The sequence below is a fragment of the Eumetopias jubatus genome, unplaced genomic scaffold (assembly GCF_037043125.1).
Source record: "Eumetopias jubatus isolate StellerSeaLion01/CBP00866 unplaced genomic scaffold, mEumJub1_p1.0 scaffold_3, whole genome shotgun sequence".
NCBI classification, from domain to species: Eukaryota; Metazoa; Chordata; class Mammalia; order Carnivora; family Otariidae; genus Eumetopias; species Eumetopias jubatus.
Window position 1 is genome coordinate 94,158,429 of NW_028274809.1, and position 22,091 is coordinate 94,180,519.

At 36.1% G+C, this 22,091-nt stretch overlaps 1 protein-coding gene across 2 annotated transcripts in view; it reads right to left on the bottom strand.

The window, feature by feature from the left end:
* Positions 1 to 532: 532 nt before the first annotated feature.
* ACMSD (aminocarboxymuconate semialdehyde decarboxylase) overlaps positions 533 to 22,091 on the bottom strand; it is a 70,414-nt gene continuing 48,855 nt past the window's right edge. For both annotated transcript variants that reach the window (XM_028101258.2, XM_028101259.2), the window contains 2 exons: positions 4,434 to 4,532; positions 533 to 595 (listed from right to left, as the gene is read on the bottom strand). In XM_028101258.2, the coding sequence (XP_027957059.1) occupies positions 533 to 595; positions 4,434 to 4,532 (162 nt within the window). The remainder of the gene's footprint in view (positions 596 to 4,433; positions 4,533 to 22,091) is intronic.

Below are 22,091 nucleotides of genomic sequence, written 5' to 3' on the forward strand. Positions count from 1 at the left end.
ATTGTATTGCTTAATAATTATTCCATGAACATGTGTCTTGCCTCTTTAATTGGACTGTAAGCCCTCTAGAGATGATGCAATATATGTATCACTTATTTTTTGGATTGTAAAGCATTCCCGGCCCAGTTGTGGACTAATGGAGGGTGTTAAAAGTGGATAAAAACGGGTTATTTGGGCCCTATTCACATAGACTTGCTCCAAGTGGGGAACCTACCTCAGCCCTCCAGGATGAGTCTGGTGGTTGGTCTTTCTACATGTAAATCATTAATGACATTTTGCTTTTTATTTCTGACATTAATTTAAAAAGTGTTGGGAAAATTATTTTTGATTCGTGCATAAAACAATGTGCTGTTTTTCAGAATGAAAACATATTCTGTGAGTCATTTTTGTTATGAATAATTTAGAACATTTGTGGATATTCTATTTCTGGGTAAAATAATTCCAAATAAGATTTTAGTAATGCATGTGTGATACATATTTAAAAACAAAAATAAGATAACTTCTTGAATGTTTGCCTTTGTAGTAAATCCAGTCATTCAAATTGTTTTCTTTCGAGGCCCAAAAATGCTAGGGCATTGCCAGCTTTGAGTTTATCCTGCAACAGAAAAGAAAGGTTCTATTTAAAGTATTATTTAATGGTTATTTCAAAATACTTTACTGAGTGTCCTTATCAGGTTTTTTTTTTTTTTTAAGATTTTATTGGTTTGATAGAGAGAGACACAGCGAGAGAGGAACACAAGCAGGGGGAGTAGGAGAGGGAGAACAGGCTTCCCACTGAGCAGGGAGCCCGATGCAGGGCTCGATCCCAGGACCCTGGGATCATGACCTGAGCTGAAGGCAGACACCTAATGACTGAGCCACCCAGGCGCCCCTTTATCAGGTTTTTAAAAGATGAATTTCCCAATGTGAGAGAAAAATATTAGCAGGTTAAACGATGTATTTCTTGACCCCTGTCTGCCCCACTATTTAAAATCTAAGTTTGAAACTTGGTCATGGGAAGAAAGGAGAATTATAAGGGGGAAAGCCCTCTTAGGAAAAAATGCCCTTCTTTCGAAACCTATATAGGACCCTCTAGTGGGTTTCAAGGACTATTTAGAGACAAATACAGTTGACCTTGAACAACAGGAGTTTGAACTGTGGAAGTCCACATACATGAGGAGTTTTTTCAGTAAATATATTGGAAAATTCTTTGGAGATTTGTGACAATTTGAAAAAACTCACAAACTGTGTAGCCTAGAAGTAAAAAAAATTGTAAAAAGTTAGATATTGTAAGAATACAGTGTATAATACAAGTAAGATACAAAATATGTGTTAATCATTTATGTTATTGGTAAGGCTTTTGGTCAACAGCAGGCTATTAGTAGTTAAGTTTTTGGGAAGCCAAAGGTTATATGTGGATTTTGATGTAGGGGTCAACGCCCCTAACTCTTGTGTTGTTCAAAGGTCAACTTCATAAAGAAAAGGTACAGGTTAGGTCTGTTGAACAGGTGAGCTGGAGATAGTACCCAGAAGTCATCTAGACATCCTCCAGTTTTTAGACATATGTGTTGTCCCTTCACATGGCCATGAATAAAAGGTAAGCTCTTTTGGCACAAGAGAAGTGATAGATGAAGCACCTCAGAATATGGTACAAATATGTAAATTTATAGATTTCAGATGAAAAAAAGGACTGCCAAATTTTTCCTCACTTTCTTCCCAGTTATAGACTAGGTCAACCCCACAGCAAGAACTCCTGTGAGCTGGGGTACCTGGGTGGCTCAGTCGGTTGAGCATGCGCCTTCAGCTCAGGTCATGATCCTGGAGCCCTGCATCAGGCTCCCTGTGCAGTGGGGAGTCTGCAGCTCCCTCTGCCCCTCCCGGGCTCATGTGTGCATGCTCCCTTCCTCCCTTTCTCTCTCTCTCTCTCTCAAATAAATGAATAAAATCTTAAAAAAAAATCCTGTGAGTTAAGGGGGTAACTTACTTGATATATGTCCAGCTTGCAAAGGGCACCATGTAGCTGAGAGTAGAAGGAAACATGTATGGGGTTGTGTAACATCTCTGGATATTAATGTGTCTCTATATATTTTGATCACTTCAGGGTTCTTACACAGCCTTGGACAGTGGGGAATTTGAGGCAGGGACCTCTTACTCAGGGTTCTTCCCTGATACACACTTGGGCCATACCTGTCTTAAAGGAGGATTTAGAAGAGACTATTGTTGCTCTGAGAAAACCGTTTGCTTTACTTTTAAAAATAGATTAGTACCAACTGTCGTTTGAAGAAGATACATTTTGGCATGTCAGATTTCGGGTTGGGTCCATGTGCTATATAATCTAACAGTTAATATTGCCTTTGGCAAATCACCCAGCACCCAAATCTTGTTTTTCTCCTCTGCATCTACATGGTGGAATGCATCTGCCTGTCCACCTCCCAGTGTTGTTGTGGTCATCAAATGGGTTTATTGTGTCTAAAAATTTTTTAGTGAAATTTACCTTTATGTGGCTCAAAATTCAAAGGGTATAAAATGGATGCCTCCTTTCACTACTGCCACCCAACCAGTACTTTTTCTTCCCAGAGTTGTCAGTTTCTTGTCTGTTTTCCCAGAATATTTTATGCATATATAAGTATTTGCTTATATAGGTATATGGGCATTTTTCACAAATGGATAGTGTATTATACACAAATGGAAGTACACTGTATGCGTTGTTTTGTACCTTGCTTTGTAAACTTAAGATACTTTGGAAATTGATTTTTAATTTTTTTATGGCTACATACATTCCATTGTACGGATATATTATTTATTTAACTATTTCTCTCTGAAAACTGGATTGTTTTCAGTCTTTTATTATAAACAATTTTATAGTAACCTTGTACAGAATGTCATGAATTTGTGAGTATAACATTTTCATGTAAGATTTTTTTTAAAACTTTGACCTTAAAAGTTATAAGCACATACAATAAATAACTAGAGGCAAAAATAATAATAGTAATTATTATTATTATTCTGTTAAAGGTTTAATCAGGATACTTAGGGTAATTTGGTTTAAGTTTAATTTTGGCTAAGGGAACTTGGATTCTAGTTTAGAAGAAAGCCAGGAATTATGCAAAAGGATTATGACTGAGACTTTTTTTTAAAGCTTATTTATTTGAGAGAGAGAATGAGAAAGCATGAATGGGAGGAGAAGCAGAGGGAGAGGGAGAAGCAGACTCCCTGATGAATAGGGAGCCCGATGACGGGAGCTCAATCTCAGGATCCTTGGGTCACAACCTGAGCAGAAGGCAGACGCTTAACTGGTTGAGCCACCCAGGCGCCCCATGACTGAGAATTTGTAAGATTTCTTAAGAGTTTATATGTTCCTATGTCTTCATCTTTGGCCGAGCTTGACTACGGTTGTGATTGGCAATGAATCCCATAGGAAGAACTTGTTTTGTTGTGGGGTAGGGGTGGGATGGGAGGGGGATGACAAAGGAGGGGGATCTGAGGACAGATTCTCATTTTGAACTCATCTTGGTTCATAAGCCGAAGAGGCAGAATAGGCAGTGGCAGGATTATAGTACATTTTAGTATCATTTATCCACCCTAAAAATCAAATGCCAAAAGAAAAAAATCCAGTTACTTGAGAGTTCTGGTTCTTTGAGTCCTTGTTAATCAAAACTTTAGTCTCAGTATCCGAATAACCAGGATCATTATAATTTTTGAGATTGGTAGATTTGTTACAGAAATGTTAAAGGAAAAACACATTTTTCTTGTTCAAACATACAAGCATAAATATATGATTATGATATGCTTCTTTACAGTTTTTGTTCTTGGCTTTATGAATTTAGTTGTATTAGGTTGACTTTCAGCTTTTTAAAAAAATAATTTAAAAAATTTAATTCCAGTGTAGTTAACATAAAGTTAGTTCCAGGTGTACAATGTAGTGATTCACTAGTTCCACTGAGTGCTCTCAAGATAAATGTACTCTTAATCCCCATCACCTGTTTCACCCCTCCCCCCCACCTACCTCCCTTCTGGGAACCATCTGTTTGTTCTCTATAGTTAAGAGTGTGTTTTGTGGTTTGTCTCCTTTTTTCCCTTTGTTTTGTTTCTTAAATTTCACATTGTGAAATCACATAGTATTTGTTTTTCTCTGACCGACTTATTTCACTTAGCATTATATGCTCTAGCTCCAACTGCATCGTTGCAAATGGCAAGATTTCATTCTTTTTTATGGCTGAGTAATATTCCATTGTGTGTATATATATATATATATATATATATATATATATATATATATATATATACACCACATCTTCCTTTGCCCTTTAGTAGTTCCACTATTTCTAGTAACAATTCTAGGAATATTAAGCATAATGTTTCCCTTGTTCTTTGTTGTCGCATATCAAAGTTCTCTGAAACCAAAGAATTAGAGCAGGAAAACTCAGGAAGACCATGAAGTAAAAAGCATGTACCTTTGTTTCTGCATCAAATTCTTCTATGGACTCTATCAATTTCCCAGGTTCCAGCTCCCCTAGTGGAAAGGGGTAATCAGTTCCCAAAATGACTTGATCCTGAAAAAAAATTTTTTAACTGTAACTTTACAGAGCATGAAAGAATCTTCTGTAAATATAATTATATTTACTTATTACAAGCACTCCTATGATAAAATAACAAATTCCTTCCAGTTAATAGAAACAAACTGATCTAAAATGTTTGATTTAATGGATTCAAAACATATTCTGACATTTTCTCCAGCAGGTGTCGCTATTGGGTTTCTTAAAGTTGCAAATCAACCCCCCATCCTTCCTTTTTTGAATAACTGAAACATATATATATATAAGAAGCAAGAATTTATTTAATAAAACATGTTGATATCTTCAGATGAAATTAAGGATTCTATATTTCTTAGAATGACACATTGCAATTCATCCCATAATTTTATTTTATTTATTTATTTGACAGAGAAAGAGAGATAGAGAATGAGCAGTGGGGAGGAGCAGAGAGAGGAGAGGCAGACTCCCCGCTGAGCGGGGAGCCCAATGCGGGGCTTGTTCCCAGGACTTGGGGATCATGATCTGGGCTGAAGGCAGACCCTTAACTGACTGAGCCACCTAGGTGCCCCTCCCATAATTTTTTTTTTTTAAAGATTTTATTTTTAAGTAATCTCTACACTCAATGTGGGGCTCAAACTAATGGCCCTGAGATCAAGCATTGCACACTCCACGGACTGAGCCAGCCAGGCACCCCTGATCCCATAATTTTTGAAAACATACTGGAGTTGAAAAGGAAAAAAATAACAAACAACTGGATGAAAAGTAAAGACAAACAAACAAAAACCAATCCCCAAAGAATTCTTATCTCTATAAACTGAATAGTTGTCTTTTTTTTTTTTTTTAATGATGTTGCTTCAAATCTCCATTTGACACTTTGTACAACAAAGCACACAGGCTTGTCCATCTACAAATATATAAAGCAGTATGTCAAGCAATGTGTTAGAATCTAGATTACCCTGGCCAACCAAACAGAAATGGGCCCTGTCCTCAGGGAACTCATAATCTAGTAAGAAAGAGAGACATTAAATTAATAATGGCAGTCTATCAAAATAAAATAAGAAAAACACATTTTCAACCAGAAATTTTACTTCTAGAAATGTGTTCCACTAATACACATGTAATGGAAATATATACAAGGAAATTAATTGCAACATTATTTGTAGTGGCAAAAGACTAGCAAACTAAATTATAGCATATCTAAAAAATAAAGAGGATTGAGGAATACTTAACATATGTTGAAATGGAATAATCACTAAGTTATATTATAGAGAGGAATGATGTTGAAGTTATATTGTAAGGAGAAAAAACCTAGGACAATGTATCTGCTATGCTCATATTTCTGTTTTTAACAAGGGACCTATAGACACACAAATAATACATTTGTATATACACTCTATTTCAGGAATGGTACTCAAGAAACAACATTATTTGCCTGTGGAAAAGAAGATTAGGAATTGGGGATGGAGGAGATCCCTGTCTCCCTTTTTGAAATGTAATTCACAGGGCACCTGCGTGACTCAGTCGGTTGCGCATCTGCCTTCGGCTCAGGTTGTGATTCCAGGGTCCTGGGATCGAGTCCCCAATCAGGCTCCCTGCTCAGCGGATAGAATCAGCCTCTCCCTCGCTCTCTCTGCCCCTCCCCATGCTCATGCTCTATCTCTCTCTCTCTCAAATAAATAAATAAAATCTTAAAAGAAAAGAAACGTAATTCACATAACTTAAAATTTAGCCTTTAGAAGTATATAATGCAGTGAGTTTTAGTGTATTTATGAATTTGTGTAATCATTCCCACCATCTTATTCCAGAACATTTTTATCACTGCAAAGTTAATTCCATACCCATTAGCAGGCATTCTGCATTTCCTCCTTCCCCCTTCCTAGTGTAAACTAATTTATCCTCTCTGTCTATGGAATTGCCTATTCTGGACATTTCATGTAAATGGAATTATGTCATGTGTCCTATCTTTTGTTTAGTGTACTGTTTTCAAGGTCCATCCATGTTGTAGTCTAAATCAGTACTTCTTTCCTTTTTAGGTGGGATAATAGTCCATTGTATAGATGTACCACATTTTGTTTATCCGCTTATCAGATGATGGACACTTGGGTTGTTTCTACCCTCTGGCTATTATGATAATGTTACTCAGAACATTTTTTTATTTTATTTTATTTTATTTTTTTTAAAGATTTATTTATTTATTTGAGAGAGAGAGAATGAGAGCGATAGAGAGCACGAGAGGGAAGAGGGTCAGAGGGAGAGGCAGACTCCCTGCCGAGCAGGGAGCCCGATGTGGGACTCGATCCCGGGACTCCAGGATCATGACCTGAGCCGAAGGCAGTCGCTTAACCAACTGAGCCACCCAGGCGCCCCAGAACATTGTTTTAAATTAACATATAGTGTGTTATTAGTTTCAGGGGTAGAGTTCAGTGATTCATCAGTTGTGTATAACATCTAGTGCTCATTACATCAAGTGCCCTCCTTAACGCCCACCATCCAGTTACCTCATCCCCCCACACGTATCCCCTCCAGCAACCCTCAGTTTGTTTTCTATAGTTAAGAGGCTCTTATGGTTTGTCTTCCTCTCTGATTTTGGCTTATTTTATTTTTCCCTCCCTTCCCCTATGATCCTCTGTTTTGTTTCTTAAATTCTACATGAGTGAAATCATGATAATTGTTTTTCTCTGGTTGACTTATTTCGCTTAGCATAACACCCTCTAGTGCTCTGAACATTTTTGTATAAGTTTTTACCTGAGCGTATTTTCACTTCTCCTGGATATACACTTAGGAGTGGAATTGCTGGGTCATATGGTAAGTCCACATTTAACATTTTGAGGAGCTAGTTTTCACAGTGGTTGCATCATTCCCACCAGAAATGCGTGAGGGTTCTAGTTTCTCCAAATCCTCATCAATACTTGTTATTGTCCATCTTTTTGATTAAAGCCATCATAGTAGGGATAAAGTAGTATCTCTCTGTGGTTTTGATTTGCACTTCTCTAATGACTAATTATGCTGAACGTCTTTTCATGTGTTCATTGGCCATTTTTATGTCTTTGGAGAAATATCTATTCTGATCCTATGTGTCGATTCAAGCCCCTATATTTTCTTTTTATAGTTGAGTTATAAGAATTTTTCAATATTTTCTGAATATTAGAGATTTATCAGATATATATTTATAAATATTTTTTTCATTGTGTGGGTTGTCTTTTCACTTTACTAGACATATATTTGAAGTACAAAAGTTTTTAATTTTGATGAAGTCTAATTTATCTAATTTTTTCCTTTGGTTGCTTATAGTTTTGGTGTCACATTTAAGAAATTATTGCCTAGAGGCACCTGGGTGGCTCAGCTGGTTGAGCATCTGTCTGCCTTTGGCTCAGGTCATGCTCCCAGGGTCCTGGGATCGAGCCCTGCTTGGCGGGGAGCCTGCTTCTCCCTCTCCTCCCCACTCGTGCTTTCTGTTGCTATCTCTGTCTGTCTGTCTCTCAAATGAATAAATAAAATCTTTAAAAAAAAGAAATTATTGCCTAGTCCAAGGTCACAAAGATTTACAACTATATTTTCTTCTAAGGGTTTGTAGTTTTAGCTTTTCCATTTAGGTATTTGATCTGTTGGAGTTTATTTTTATGTGGGGTGTAAGTAAGGGGTACAACTTAATTTTTTTGCATGTGGATATCCAGTTGTTTCACTGTTATATGTTCAAAAGACTATTCTTTCCTCACTTAATTGTATTGGCACCTCTGTTCAAAATGTCTCTCCTTATAGGACTGTACTACACAGTTTTGACTACTGTAGCTGTGTAGAATGTTTTGGAAATTGGAAGTGTGAGCCCTTCAACTTTGTCCCTCTTTTTCACATTGTTTTGGTTATTCTGGGTCCATTGCTTTTATATATGAATTTTAGGATCAGCTTGTCAATTCCTGCAAAAAAAAAAAAAAAAAGGCCCCTGGATTTTTGGTAGGGATTGCATTGAATCTGTAGGTCAATGTGGGGGCTATTGCCATTTAACATTATTGAGTTTTCCAATCAATGAACATGGGATGTCTTTTTTTTTTTAAGTTTTTATTTAAATTCCAGTTAGTTATCTTATAGTATAATATTAGTTTCAGGTGTACAGTATAGTGATTCAGCACTTCCATATATCACCTGGTGCTCATCACAAGTGCACTCCTTAATGAACATGGGATGTCTTCATTTATTTAGGTCTTCTTTAGTTTTCTTCAGCAATGTTTTATAGTTTAGTGCCCAAGTCTGGCACTTCTTCAGTTGGATTTATTCCTAAGTATTTCATTCTTTTTGATACTATTGTAAATGGAATTGTTTCCTCAATTTCATTTATGAATTATTCATTAGTAGTGTATTGAAATACAGTTTTTAAAAAATATTTATTTATTTGAGAGAGTGGGGGAAGGATAGAGGGAAAGGGAGAGAGAAACTCCCCAATGCAGGGCTCGATCCCATGACTCCGAGATCAGACCTGAGCCAAAACCAAGAGTTGGAAGCTTTAACTGTGCCACTCACATGCCCTTGAAATACAATTAATTTTTATATATTTATCTGTTACCTACAACCTTGCTGAATCTGTTTAATTATTAGTTTATTTGTGGATTCTTTGGGATTTTCTATATATAAATTTGTATCATCTGAAATAATTGTGCTTCTTCCTTTCCAGTCTGGATGGCTTTTATTTTTCTTCCCTAATTGCCCTAGCTAGAATCTCCAGTGCAATACTGAACAGAAGTGGTGAGAGCAAAACCTTTCAGTTCACCATTAAGTGTGTTAAGGTTAGTTGTGGATTTTTCACAGATGCTCTTTATCAGGTTGAGGAAGCTCCCTTCTACTAGTTGTTGAGTGTTTTTTATCATGAAAGGCTGTTGGATCTTGTTGAGTACTTTTTCTGTACCTATTGAGATGATTATGTAGTTTTTGTCCTTTATTCTATTAATATGGTGTATTATATTGATTTTTTGTGTGTGTGTTGAAAAACCTTGCATTCCTGGGATAAATCTCAGTAAGTCATGATGTGTAATTCTTTTTATATGGTGCTGGATTGAGTTTAATAAATATCATTGGGGGAGGGTGCCTGGGTGGCTCAGTTGGTTAAGTGTCTACCTTTAGCTCAGGTCATGATCTTGGGGTCCTGGGATCGAGTCCCAAGTTGGGCTCCCTGCTCAGTGGGGAGTCTGCTTCTCCCTCTCCCTCTGCCCCTTCCCCCCCTCATGCTCTCTCTCTCTCTCATACTTTCTCTCTCTCTCAAATAAATAAATGAAATCTTTAAAGAAAATAACATTACTAACTTAACCTCTTTACTTGTTCTAGGTTTATTCAGATGTTCTTTTTCCCTTGAATCAGTTTCTGTCATCTTTCTAGGAATTTCTTCATTTTATTTAGTTTATCTAATTTGTTAGTGTACAATTACCTATTTTTTTTTCTTGTAATTCTTTTATTTCTGTGAGGTCTATAGTAATGGCCTCCTCTTTCATTTCCAATTTTAATAATTTGATTCTTCTTTCTTTCTTTCTTGGTCAGTTTAGCTAAAGGTTTGCCATGTTTGCTGATCTCAACCAAGTTTTGATTTTGTGATTTTCTCTATTTTTCTATTCTCTATTTTTTTTCATATCTGCTCTAATATTCATTATTTCCTTCCATATGCTTGCTTTGGGTTTAGTTTGCTTTCCTTTTTCTAGTTTCTTAAGGTGCAAAGCTAGGGTATTGAGTTGAGATTTTTCTTGTTTACTATAGGCATTTTACAGCTACAAATTCCCCACTAAGTACTGCTTTAGCTAACTTCATGAATTTTGGAACGTTGTGTTTTGTATTGTATTTGTCTTAAATATTTTCTAATTTTCCCTGTGATTTCTCCTTTGTCTAGTGTCATTTCATTTCAACCTGCAGGTACACCCTTTAGCATTTCTTGTATGGCATGTCTACTAATGATGAATTCTCTTCATTTTTGTTTATTGTGAAATGTCTTCATCTCTCTTCATTCTTGAAGGATACTTTTGCTGGATATAGAGTTCTTGATTTACAGTTTTTTTTTTCTTTCAGTGCTTTAAATATGTTTTCCACTGCCTTCATGTTTTCTGATGAGAGCTAAGGAGAGAGCCATAGAGAACATCAACACTGCTGGTGGAGTGGTTGCAGAAATGGAGGACAGAGACCCACAAGAGAGGCAGAGAAAACTAGTGAGGTGGAAGGAAAGCCAGAAAAAAGTGGTATTAGAAAAAAATGCAAAGAGAGATATTTGAAAAGTTTTTAATAAGTAATGCTTTAGAAGAGGATAAAAAAGATAAGGACTGAAAAGTATCTATTGGTTATGGCATCCTTATTAAGTGTACGTCCAGCAGAGTGATAGGGAGTAAAACAGATGAATTGGATGGAAAAGTAAATGAATAGTGAAAAAATGGCAAGTGTCTCTTAGCTTGGTGCACCTCTTCTCTTTCATTGCTACTCTCTTTGTGCTGCTTAGACAGCCTTGTGGATAAACAAAGATCTAGCTCTAAGCCTCGAGTCTTGAGAATAGGGCTTCCTGCTGGACATCACTCCTCAACTACCTCAAAGGCAATTAAAACTCAACATGTTACCTAATATTGAAGTCCTGATCTTAATATTTATTCCACATCGTGTTCATTCTCATTCTCTCTCTTGTTCTCTTTCCCACCCTCTTGCTCTCTTTCTCATCCCTGTCCACTTGCATCCTGGATAGCTTCTGTTTGCTTCTCCAGATCCACTCTCCATCCTTCTTCACTATTTGTCCCTTGGAGACTGACCTGTATGAACTATGCAAATACTCCCTTGACCTTAGGCTTCTAGTTAGGTTTAGCTAACAGGTAACACAGGCGGGAGACTAGAGAATGGAAGGAAAGTGTTTATCTCAGGTCCTTCCCTCTGGAATTATCCAGCTTAGCTCCACCCAAAAGTCTCAGCTCGTGTCATGCAGACCTATTCACCGAGTCCTGTCTTGAAGTTTTGGCCTGGAATGGAAATGGAGCTTTCCATATCTTTGTAAATATTCCATTTACTAATTTTCCTGTAGTTTTCCCAATTTAAGTATACCATCTTATTTTTTGCTGGAACCCTGAATAAGTCACGGTATGTACCAGTTATACCAAACTTTATAGTTTCCTGAATTTACTGGGTTGATTTTTCTGGTTGAAATGCTGTATCCAGCCCTGAACTCCTATTTTTGATTGATTGACTGATTGATTGATGTGGTGGATACCTCTTTGTTTTGCCAAAATTTTAAACTGATAGAAATGTTGCAGGATAATTTAGGGATCTGCTATTTAACCTTCACCCAAATTCACCAATTCTTTACGTTTTGCCCCCTTTGCTTTATCATTTCGTCTTTATAGATAATTATGTATATATGCATATTTTTCTGAACTATAGGTAAGGTGGAGACATCATGGCTCCTTACATCTAAACGAATTAGTTTATTACCTAAGAAAAAGGACATTTGAAAAGTATAATCACAGTACAGTTCTCAAAATCAGGACATTTAAAATTGATATAATGCTATTAGATTATTCCTAGTCCATACTCAGATTTTGTCAGCTGTCCCAATATTTTTTTTTCCTAGTCCAGGATCCAATTGATAATCACATTAAATTTAGTTGCTCTGAAGTTTCTCTTAATTTGGAACACTTTTTATTTTTTTACTCTTGTCCTGGATTTTTTTGAAGAGTACAGCCTACCTATTTTATAAAATGTCCTTAAGTTTGTGTTTGTCTGATTGTTCCTCATGATTATATATAGATTATCTAGTTTTGGTAGGAATCTTGCAGAAGCAAATTGTCTTTTTCAGTACATCATTATCAGGGGTGCACGATATCAGTATGTCCTAGTATTGGTGATGTTTAATCATTTAGTTCAATTGGTGCCCGCCTAGTTTCTCTAATATAAAGTTAGTTTTTTCCCTTCATGATTAATAAGTAATTTGTGGGGAGACACTTTAGGATCACATCAATATCTTGTTCCTCATGAAACTTTTGCCCACTGGTTTTATCATATTTTATCAATAATGATTTTCTAGCTCTATAATTTTTCCTATACTCATTAATCCTTAGGAAGAGATTTTATTATATATACATGTTTATATAAATATATATGTTCATTTGTTTATTCACATATATTCTGCATTCATTTATATATTTATATCATCCTGGACTTTATTTTATTTACTGGGTTATAATCCATTTCTGTCATTGTTTATTTTGATGAACATCATAAGTTTGATCAGTGTGAATACCTTCAAGTTGTTTCCTGTGTCCTCATGCTATTTCCCCACTATTTTTTAAGTACTCTCAGGCACAAGAAATTTTTCTAGCTAATTTTGTACTTTCTCTGTCCTGGAATCAGCCATTTCTCCAAGCAGCCCAGTTTCCCTATTGTGAAAAATGGTATGTATAAACCAAGATCTGGGCACTAGATGGGATAATTATTGCTGATGTGGAACTATATATATATATATATATATATATATATATATGTTTGTGTATATGTATATTTCTGTATTTATCTATATTTGTAACTGTCTTCAATAGGGAGATACCTGCATCTTACTAAATTTATCTACTCATTTTATGCAAGTCTTAGAATGCACAGAAAGTATTTTCAGAATTGCTAATACATACTACTGCAAAAAACAAAGTTAGCTATAATTCAATATATTTTTAAGGTGATAATTACATAGAGTAAAATGTAAAATTCTTAAGTGTTCAATTTGATAAGTTTTTTTCTCAATTTGGTAAGTTTTGACAAATGCATATACCTGTGTTACTCATACCCCTATCAAGGTGCAGAATATTTCCATCACCCCAGAAAGTTCTCGCATGTCCCTTCATTTAAGATTGTTTCTGGTTTTTGGCTATTTTGAATAAAGCTGCAATGAGCATTCTTATAAAGTCTTTTTGTGGATATATGTGTTCATTTCTCTTGGATCAATACCTAGGAGTAAATGATCGTAGGAGTATGTAGGAGTGTGTTCTGTTAGCAGTATACTGAAGTTTTGTTGTGCCATATCTTTTGCCAGGCAGTTTTCAGTCTCTTTCTTTTTAGCACTCTAGTGGTGTGTGGTGGTTTCTCATACTGCATTTCCCTGGTGAACTAATGATGTAGAGTGTCTTTATTTATTTACTTATTTTTACCATTTTAAAGAGCATATTTCCTTTTAGTTTGTTCTTTTCTTTCAAGTCTTACTGAGATCGATTAACATGGAACATTGTATTAGTTTAAGAAGTACAACATAATAATTTGACATATGTATGTATTGCAAAATGATTACCACTGTAAGTTTACTTAACGTGTATCACCTCACATAGTTACAAATATTTTTTCCTATGATGAGAACTTTTAAGATCTACTCTCTTAGCAGCTTTCTTTCTTTCTTTTTTTTTTTTTAAAGATTTTATTTATTCATTTGACAGAGAGTGAGAGAGCACAAGCAGGGGGACCCAGCAGACAGAGGGAGAGGGAGAAGCAGGCTCCCCACTGAGCAGGGAGCCTGGCCTGGGGCTCGATCCCAGAATCCTAGGATCATGACCTGAGCCGAAGGCAGACGCTTAACGACTGAGCCACCCAGGCGCCCCACTCTCTTAACAACTTTCAAATACATGGCACAGTATTGTTAGCTATAGTCACCATGCTGTACATTACGTCCCCAGAACTTATCTTACAACTGGTTGTTTGAATCTTTTGACCACTTTCACCCGTTTCCCTTGGTATCTTTAAACATGTTTATTGGCTAGTTGTAAATCTTTTGCAGAATGGCTATTGAAGTCTTTTGTCCATTTTAAATTGGATCATTTGTTTTTTATTATTGAGTTGTAGTAGTTCTTTATTTTGGATGTAAGTGCATTGTCATACATATATTTCCACCATTCCGTGGCTTGCCTTTTCACTTAATTTTTCTTATGATGAGATAAAGTAATTTGATGAAGTTTAACTTGTCTTTTTAAAAAATGTTTACTGTTTTCTGTGTCCTTTTTTTTTTTTTGGCTACCATGTTAAAGAGATATTCTTCTATATTTTTTTCTTGGAGCCTTATAGTTTCAGCTTTATGCTTAGGTGTATGATCCTTCTCAAATTAAGTTTTGTTTATGGTATGAGGTAAAGTCACATTTCATTTTTCTCCCCCCATATGAATATCTACTTGTGCCAGTCCCATTTGTGAGATAGCTTTCCTTTCCCCATTTAGTTGTTTTTGTACGTTTATCAGAAATGAATTGATCATGTAAAAGTGAGACTATTTCTGCACTCTTCTCATCTATTACATCGATCTATCTGCCTGTCCTTATGTCAATACCACATTGTGTTGACTGCTATAGCTTTATAGTAGCTCTTAAGTCAGTTAGTGCAAGTCTCCAATTTTACTTTTCTTTTTCTAAATTATTTTGGCTCTCTGGTCCTTTGTATATCCCTATACATTTTGGACTCAGCTTGGATTACACTGAATGTATAGATTAATTTTGAGAGAATTGGCATCTTAATATTGAGTTCTTGGATTCTTAAACACTGTATATCTTTCCATTTATTTAGGTTTTATTTACTTATTTTTAAGATTTTATTTATTTATTTGAGAGAGAGAGAATGAGACAGAGAGCATGAGAGGGGGGAGGGTCAGAGGGAGAAGCAGACTCCCTGCCGAGCAGGGAGCCCGATGTGGGACTCGATCCAGGGACTCCAGAATCATTACTTGAGCCCAAGGCGGTCGCTTAACCAACTGAGCCACCCAGGCACCCTATTTAGGTTTTAAAAAATTGCTCTCAGTCATATTTTATAGCATTCAACGTAAAGGTCTAGCATATCATTTGTTAAGTTTATTTCTGTATATTTTGTGTTTTTTAACACTATTGCAAATTGATTTGTATTGAAGTTTTATTTTACAGTTGTTTGCACTTAGTATACAGAAAAACAATTGATTTTTTAAAAATTGCCCTAATGGGGGTGCCTGTGTGGTTCGGTCGGTGAAGCATCCAACTCTTGATCTCAGTTCAGGTCTTGATCTTAGGGTTGTGAGTTCAAGCCCCACATTGGGCTTCACGCTGGGCATGGAGCCTACTTAAAAAAAAAAATTGCCCACATGTCCTCAGTCTTGCTAAATTCACTTATTAGTTCTAGTAGTTACTTTGTAGGGTCTTTAAAAATTTCCACATAGACAATCATGTCATTTGCTAACAAAGAGAGTTTACTTCTTTCACCAATCTGTATGCGTTTTATTTCTTTTTTCATCTTCTTGTACTGGCTAGGATCTCTAGTACAATGTTAATTAGAAGGGGTGAGCGTGGACATCTTTTCCTCTTTCCCTATCTTAGGGAGAAAGTGTTTATTTTACCATTATGTATGGTGATGGCTATAAGTTTTTTGATGATGCTCTTTATCAAATTGAGGACATTCATTCCTATTCCTTATATTGTGAGTTTTTTTCTAAATCAAGAATGAGTAATTAATTTTGTCATATTTTTTCTTCATCTATGAAATAATCATACTGTTTATTCCATGAATATGGTGAAATACATTGATTTTAAAAAGTTAAGCCAATCTTGCATTCTTAAAATAAACCTTGCTTGTTCATGATGTAGTATTTTTAAATTATTGCTGAATTTGATTTACATATATATGTGTGTGTGTGTGTATATATATATATATATATATACATATATGTATTTTAGAGAGGGGGGAAGGGTGGAGGAAGAGAGGGAGAGAGAATCTTAAGTAGGCTCTGTGCCCAGCGCGGAGCATGATGCACGGGGCTTGATCGCATGACCCTGAGATCACGAACTGAGCTGAAATCAAGAGTTGGACACTTAACCAACAGAGCCAGCCAGGCACCACCAAACACCCAAATTTTGATTTATCAATTTTCTTTATTGTTTATGTTGGTTCTGTTCTTTGATTTTGGCTCTTTGTCATTTCTTTCTATCTGCTTTTTTTTTTAAGATTTTATTTATTTATTTGAGAAAGAGAGACACAGTGAGAGAGGGAACACAAGCGCGGGGGTGGGAGAGGGAGAAGCAGGCTTCCCACTGAGCAGGGAGCCCGATGCGGGGCTCGATCCCAGGACCCTGGGATCATGACCTGAGCCGAAGGCAGACGCTTAATGCCCAAGCCACCCAGGCACCCTCTGCTTTTTTTTTTTTTTAAGATTTTATTTTTATTTATTTTACAGAGAGAGTGCAAGATGAATTTCCTCATATTTTCTTCTATATACATTTGTCATTTGTTTTCTACTCTAAAATATGAAGTGTTCCCATATATCAGCCCCAGTCATGTTGTTAGAGCTTAAAAATATTTCATGAATGAGAGAATGACATTTTTTTTTTTTTTTAGTTGTCAGGATTTTTTTAAACTATTATATAGAGAATTCTTGGGGACTGGAGGATGGGAAGCAGCATCAATGAAGGTTATATAAGAGAGATGGGACAAGGGCGAGGCGGAGGCCTATCAGACAAAGCTTCCCTCCCAACCTCTACTGCCTAATTAGAACAACTCTGCTTCTATTTTACTTGTTTACACAAGACTTTGTTGACCATAGTTTCCATGGATTAAAAGCAAAGTTCCAAAACTAGAGTATTTCTAAGGTTCCTTGTGACCATAAATTATAAATTCATACTGATGCTAACCCAGTTTTTTCATGCTACTTGTATATTAATATCACCTGGGGAGCTTTAAAAAAATACCCCAGAACCTACCCCAAATCAATTAAATCATCATATCTGGGCGTGGGGCCTAAAAATACTAGTAACATTAGCATTTTTTTAAAGCTCCCCAGATGCTGGGATGCCTGGGTGGCTCAGTCGGTTAAGTGTCTGCCTTCAGCTCAGGTCATGATCCCAGGGTCCTGGGATCGAGTCCTGCATCGGGCTCCTTGCTCAGCAGGAAGCCTGCTCTTCCCTCTGCCGGCTCTGCCTGCCACTGCCCCCCCCCCCCACTTGTGCTCTCTCTGACAAATGAATAAAATCTTTAAAAAAAAAATAAAGCTCCCAGATGATTCTAATGCACAAGCAAGGTTGAGAACCACTGAACTAACTCATATTCTTGGCCTCAATTAACCTACATTATATTCATCTGAGTTAATAAGTCGTAGATATTGGGCCAACAGTATGGGGACGTTTGGAAAATACTTAAACTTGAGCAATTAATTAGATTTATACTGTAACTGAGTTTAGGATTTTAATGTGCCTTCCATAATAATGACTATTTCCAGTTGAGAATGTTAAATAACAACTCTGATAAGATTTGTATGACCTTTTTGCCACTGTTAACTGGGAATTGTATCTTGGGTATTAATTAGGTTATTTCACAAATTCTAATGACTTGTGAAAGATTACTCGATAGAGCATGAACCCAAACCTGTTTTTCCTTTAGGTTGATGGCATTACTTTCCACCCAGCTGCCCAAACTGGAAACCTGGGAATCACGTTGGACTCCTTCTGCTCTGTCACCCCAGCATTTCAGGGGTCACTGAGCCCTTTGGATTCTATCACTGTATCATTTCTTGCACCCATCACTTCCTCTCTACTTCCCCAGTTCTTCCCTCAACTCAGGCTCTTACCAGCCCTTCACTCAGCCAAGTGCGAACTCTGTATCCCTAAAGCACCCTACAGACACTTTTATTCACAGCACTTCTTACATTGCTGTGAGATAACCCCTTATAATAATAATATCTAACATTTATTGATTGCTTACCATGTGTGAGATGCTGTTTTAAGCCATTTGCATTCATTAACTCATTCTCACAGCCTTTCTATGAGATGGGTCCTATCATTATCCCCATTCAACAGACAAGGAAGCAAAGATGATAACTAACTTGCTTAGAGTTGTACAACTAGTATGTGGTGGAGCCAGACTTGTGTCTCCATTTCCTCAACTCAGCTAAGAAGTGGGACAAAAACTGTCTCCAGCACTGAGCAAAAGCTTGGTACAGAGTGGATGTTTATTGAATTAAATTGGACTGCTACTATAGTTTTCCAACTGATTTCAGTCTCATCCATTTTAATCAATATCTAACACTGGAGAGAATGCTGTTTTAAATAAAAATCTGATCATGCCACATCCCTGCTTAAAATCCTTTAATAATTTCCTGTTGTCCAGGAGGTGAAACCCAAATTTCTTAGCGTGGAATAAAATGCCTCCAGTAAATGTGAAAAAAAAAGTTGTCCTAAATCTGAACTGGGGCAGAACTTTGTGGTCTAATATGACTATCTGCTCTTCCTGGGGAATAATGAGCATTTTTTCTTTTTAAATTGAGGTATAATTGATATATAGCATTATGTTAGTTTCAGGTATACGACGTAATGGTTTGATACTTGCATATATTACAAAATAATCACCACAATGAATTTAGTTAACATTTGTCACCAAACATAGTTTAGCATTCTTGATAAAATATTTGCCTAATTTTTTGGATAGACTTATTGAGCTTAAGAGTTTCTAGGGCACCCCCTTCATTGACTATTAGTTTTCAAACTAGTCTAGGACTTTTAACCAATAATACAAAGAGGCTAATTGTCCTTAACTGGATAATTGTCTTCTTTTTTACATCCAGTCAACAATAACTGTCTGACCATCTTTTTCCCTATAAAATATCTCTGCCAAGATAGATTCTTTGAGTTGGACTTTTCAGAAAGCCTCTTTTTTTAAAACAAATTTGAAATAAAACTCTGACATATGCTTATAATGTATCTGAGAGTGGCTTTATATTTTGAAGGAATGAATACTTGAATATATGAAAGAGGGAAGTCGTCTGATTGTTACTAGTCCTGAAATATTAAAATATTTTATTTTATTTTTATTTTTTGGTGCAAAATGGTGGTTTATTAAAGCACAGGGACAGGACCTGTGGGCAGAAAGAGCTACTGCCTAAATATATTTTAAATATGCTAAATTTGAGCTCCTGTAAGAATAAATGCCACTTTGATTTCTACCAGAAAAAAAAAATAATTTTCCTGGGTTTTATGAATACATTCACATGAAATGATATGGGAGAATGTATAATAAATTTAGAGGAAGGCCATGATGGACTAACAACTCTATTTCTAAGTTCTTATATTCATTACTGTAAAAAACCAAGCAAATACACCTGCTTATAGAAGCCCTAAAGGCCCAAACTTATGTCTACTCACATCTGTGCCAACAGCTGATCTTGTTCTGAATGCCTGCTTTGCATTCACTGGAGCTTCATTTGTTCTTATTTCTGCTCCTCTTGCTAAAGCTGTTTACAGTTCCAAAACACAACATAATTTTAAAAAAGTCCCCTGCTATATTACATTTGTTAACTACATTAACATGAAATTGAGATTTAGAAATTTATTTTGCTTTCTAGTCAGGAATTCTTCCATTCTCAGTATTATGGCCTTCTTGGATATAAATACATTTTAAGGGGGGAATGTGTCTGTTCCATTTTAATATGAAGAGAGCAAAGGATTTTAAAACAGAAATGAAAACCATTCCTCGGCATTTTATCCTTCCTGGTTAAGATACTTCCTCGTTCTCCTTGCTAACTTGATTGTGGATGCCTTTTGCCAAACTCCAAAGTCATGGTTTGGCAATATTCAATTATTATTTAGTAGCTATTGTTCACAGTTCCTCTCTACAGGAGGTTAATTATCTGCTTGTGATAATCTCTGGTTTGTTAATTTTTCATACCCTATATTTATCTGTATACCTTTTATTGATACTTTCTGCTAAGTTTCTGACCATTTCGCACTTGTTAGGAATTTCATAAGGGAGAATGAAGTAGGCATAAAAGAACTGGAAGTGAAGTTCTTGTTAATGAGATTTCTTGTTCAGAGGGAGAAGAGATAGTAGTAGGGAAGAGGTGGGGAGATGAGATTCCTCCAAGTAGGGTCCTGTATGATGAAGGTTGCATTCTCCATTGCTTAATAACAGTCTCCACTTGATAGAAGCTTAATAAATATTTCCTGAGTTAAAAATACTTTTTGTATTGCCATTTTTACCACCTTTTGTTTCATAACTGCAAATTGATTGTATTTTAAAGGGATTACATAGAGAATCCTAGTTCAGGAGGCATAGGATATGGATGTGGATGATTGCTGCCCTATTTTGAAGCTCTCAGGGAAACCTAAGCTCTTGTGATATCTCAGGTTCCCAAATAGCGTACCTGATTCTGGCCTTCCAAAAGCTAGAACTTTCTTCTGTCTTCTTGTCTGTGACGTAGGATTCTATTCCCTTAAGATCCACCATAATCATGAACCAATTTTTAAGGATATCTGTGCTAATGTAACATTTGACAACATCTACATTTTAGTAGGGCTTTTCTAAAGACTCTGTAAACCCAAAGGAATAATTCTAATGGTGGGCCTTTTAGTTACCATGGCTGCTTCTTCTGGGATCCTGAAGTTATACCATCTACCCAGACAATGGCTTTCTTTGTTAGACAGTGGATAATCCTGATTTATTTCTCAGCACCAGCACTCTCCCCCAACATATGTTTCCCTCCCCAAAGCTGGCAACACACATTCCCTATGAGGTCAAAGACTTACTGAGATGATAATAATAGTGATTAATAGTCCTGCCAAGGAAAAGAAATAAACTGCTCACCTGCTGGGATGTATTAACTTTTTCACATTTTCAGGAAATGCTGTGAACACTGAAAGATGTGGCTTACTAAATAAATTCACATAGTAGAAGAGAGAGAGTTCATTTGTCTTCTAGAAAAGGAACAATTAGCTATCTTCTCATTAGCCAATTTCATTAGTAGCATATGCAGTAAATACAACATAACTCTATTATAATGTAGCTTACTACAAAAATTCTAACTTACCAAAAATTCAGTTTGTTCCCTGAGACATAATTTCCTAGAGAAGGAGCCTGGTTTAATTCAATCAATGCACAGTAAGATTAGCCTTATACTCATAAAACCATTACACAAACTCAGTTAAACAAACATTAACTCAATACCTACTATTTGTAAAGCACTAGAATAGGTGATATAAATTGCTGACATTTGTATAGTACTTTGACATAGTATTATGCCAACTCCTCACATCAATTCTGCATGGTTATCATTTCCATTTTACAGTTGAGGAACCTGAGGGTGAGAGGGATCAGTGACTTAATAATAATCTCTAAGGAGATTAGAAACATGCTAGATGCAATGAACAGGGGGCCGGAAGAAGCAGAGGAACAAGTTAATGACCTACAAGACAAGATAATGGAAAGCAGTGAAGCTGAACAAAAGAGAGAAAGAAGAACTATGCAAAATGAGAATAGACTTAGGGAACTCAGTAAGTCATTCAAATATAATAACATTTATCTTATAGGAGTCCCAGAAGAAGAAGAAGAGAGAAAATGGGGCAGAAAATTTATTTGAAGAAATAATACCTGAAAACTTTGGGGAAGGAAACAGACATCCAGATCCAGGAAGTACAGAGAACTCCCATCAAAATCAACAAAAGCAGGCCAATGCCAAGATGTATTGTAATTAAATTTGCAAAATATAGTGATAAAAAAGATCTTAAAAGCAGTGAGACAAAAGAAATCATTAACTTACAAGGGAAAACCCATAAGGCCAGCTGGATATTTTTCAAAAGAAACTTTGGAAGCCAGAGGGAGTGGCAT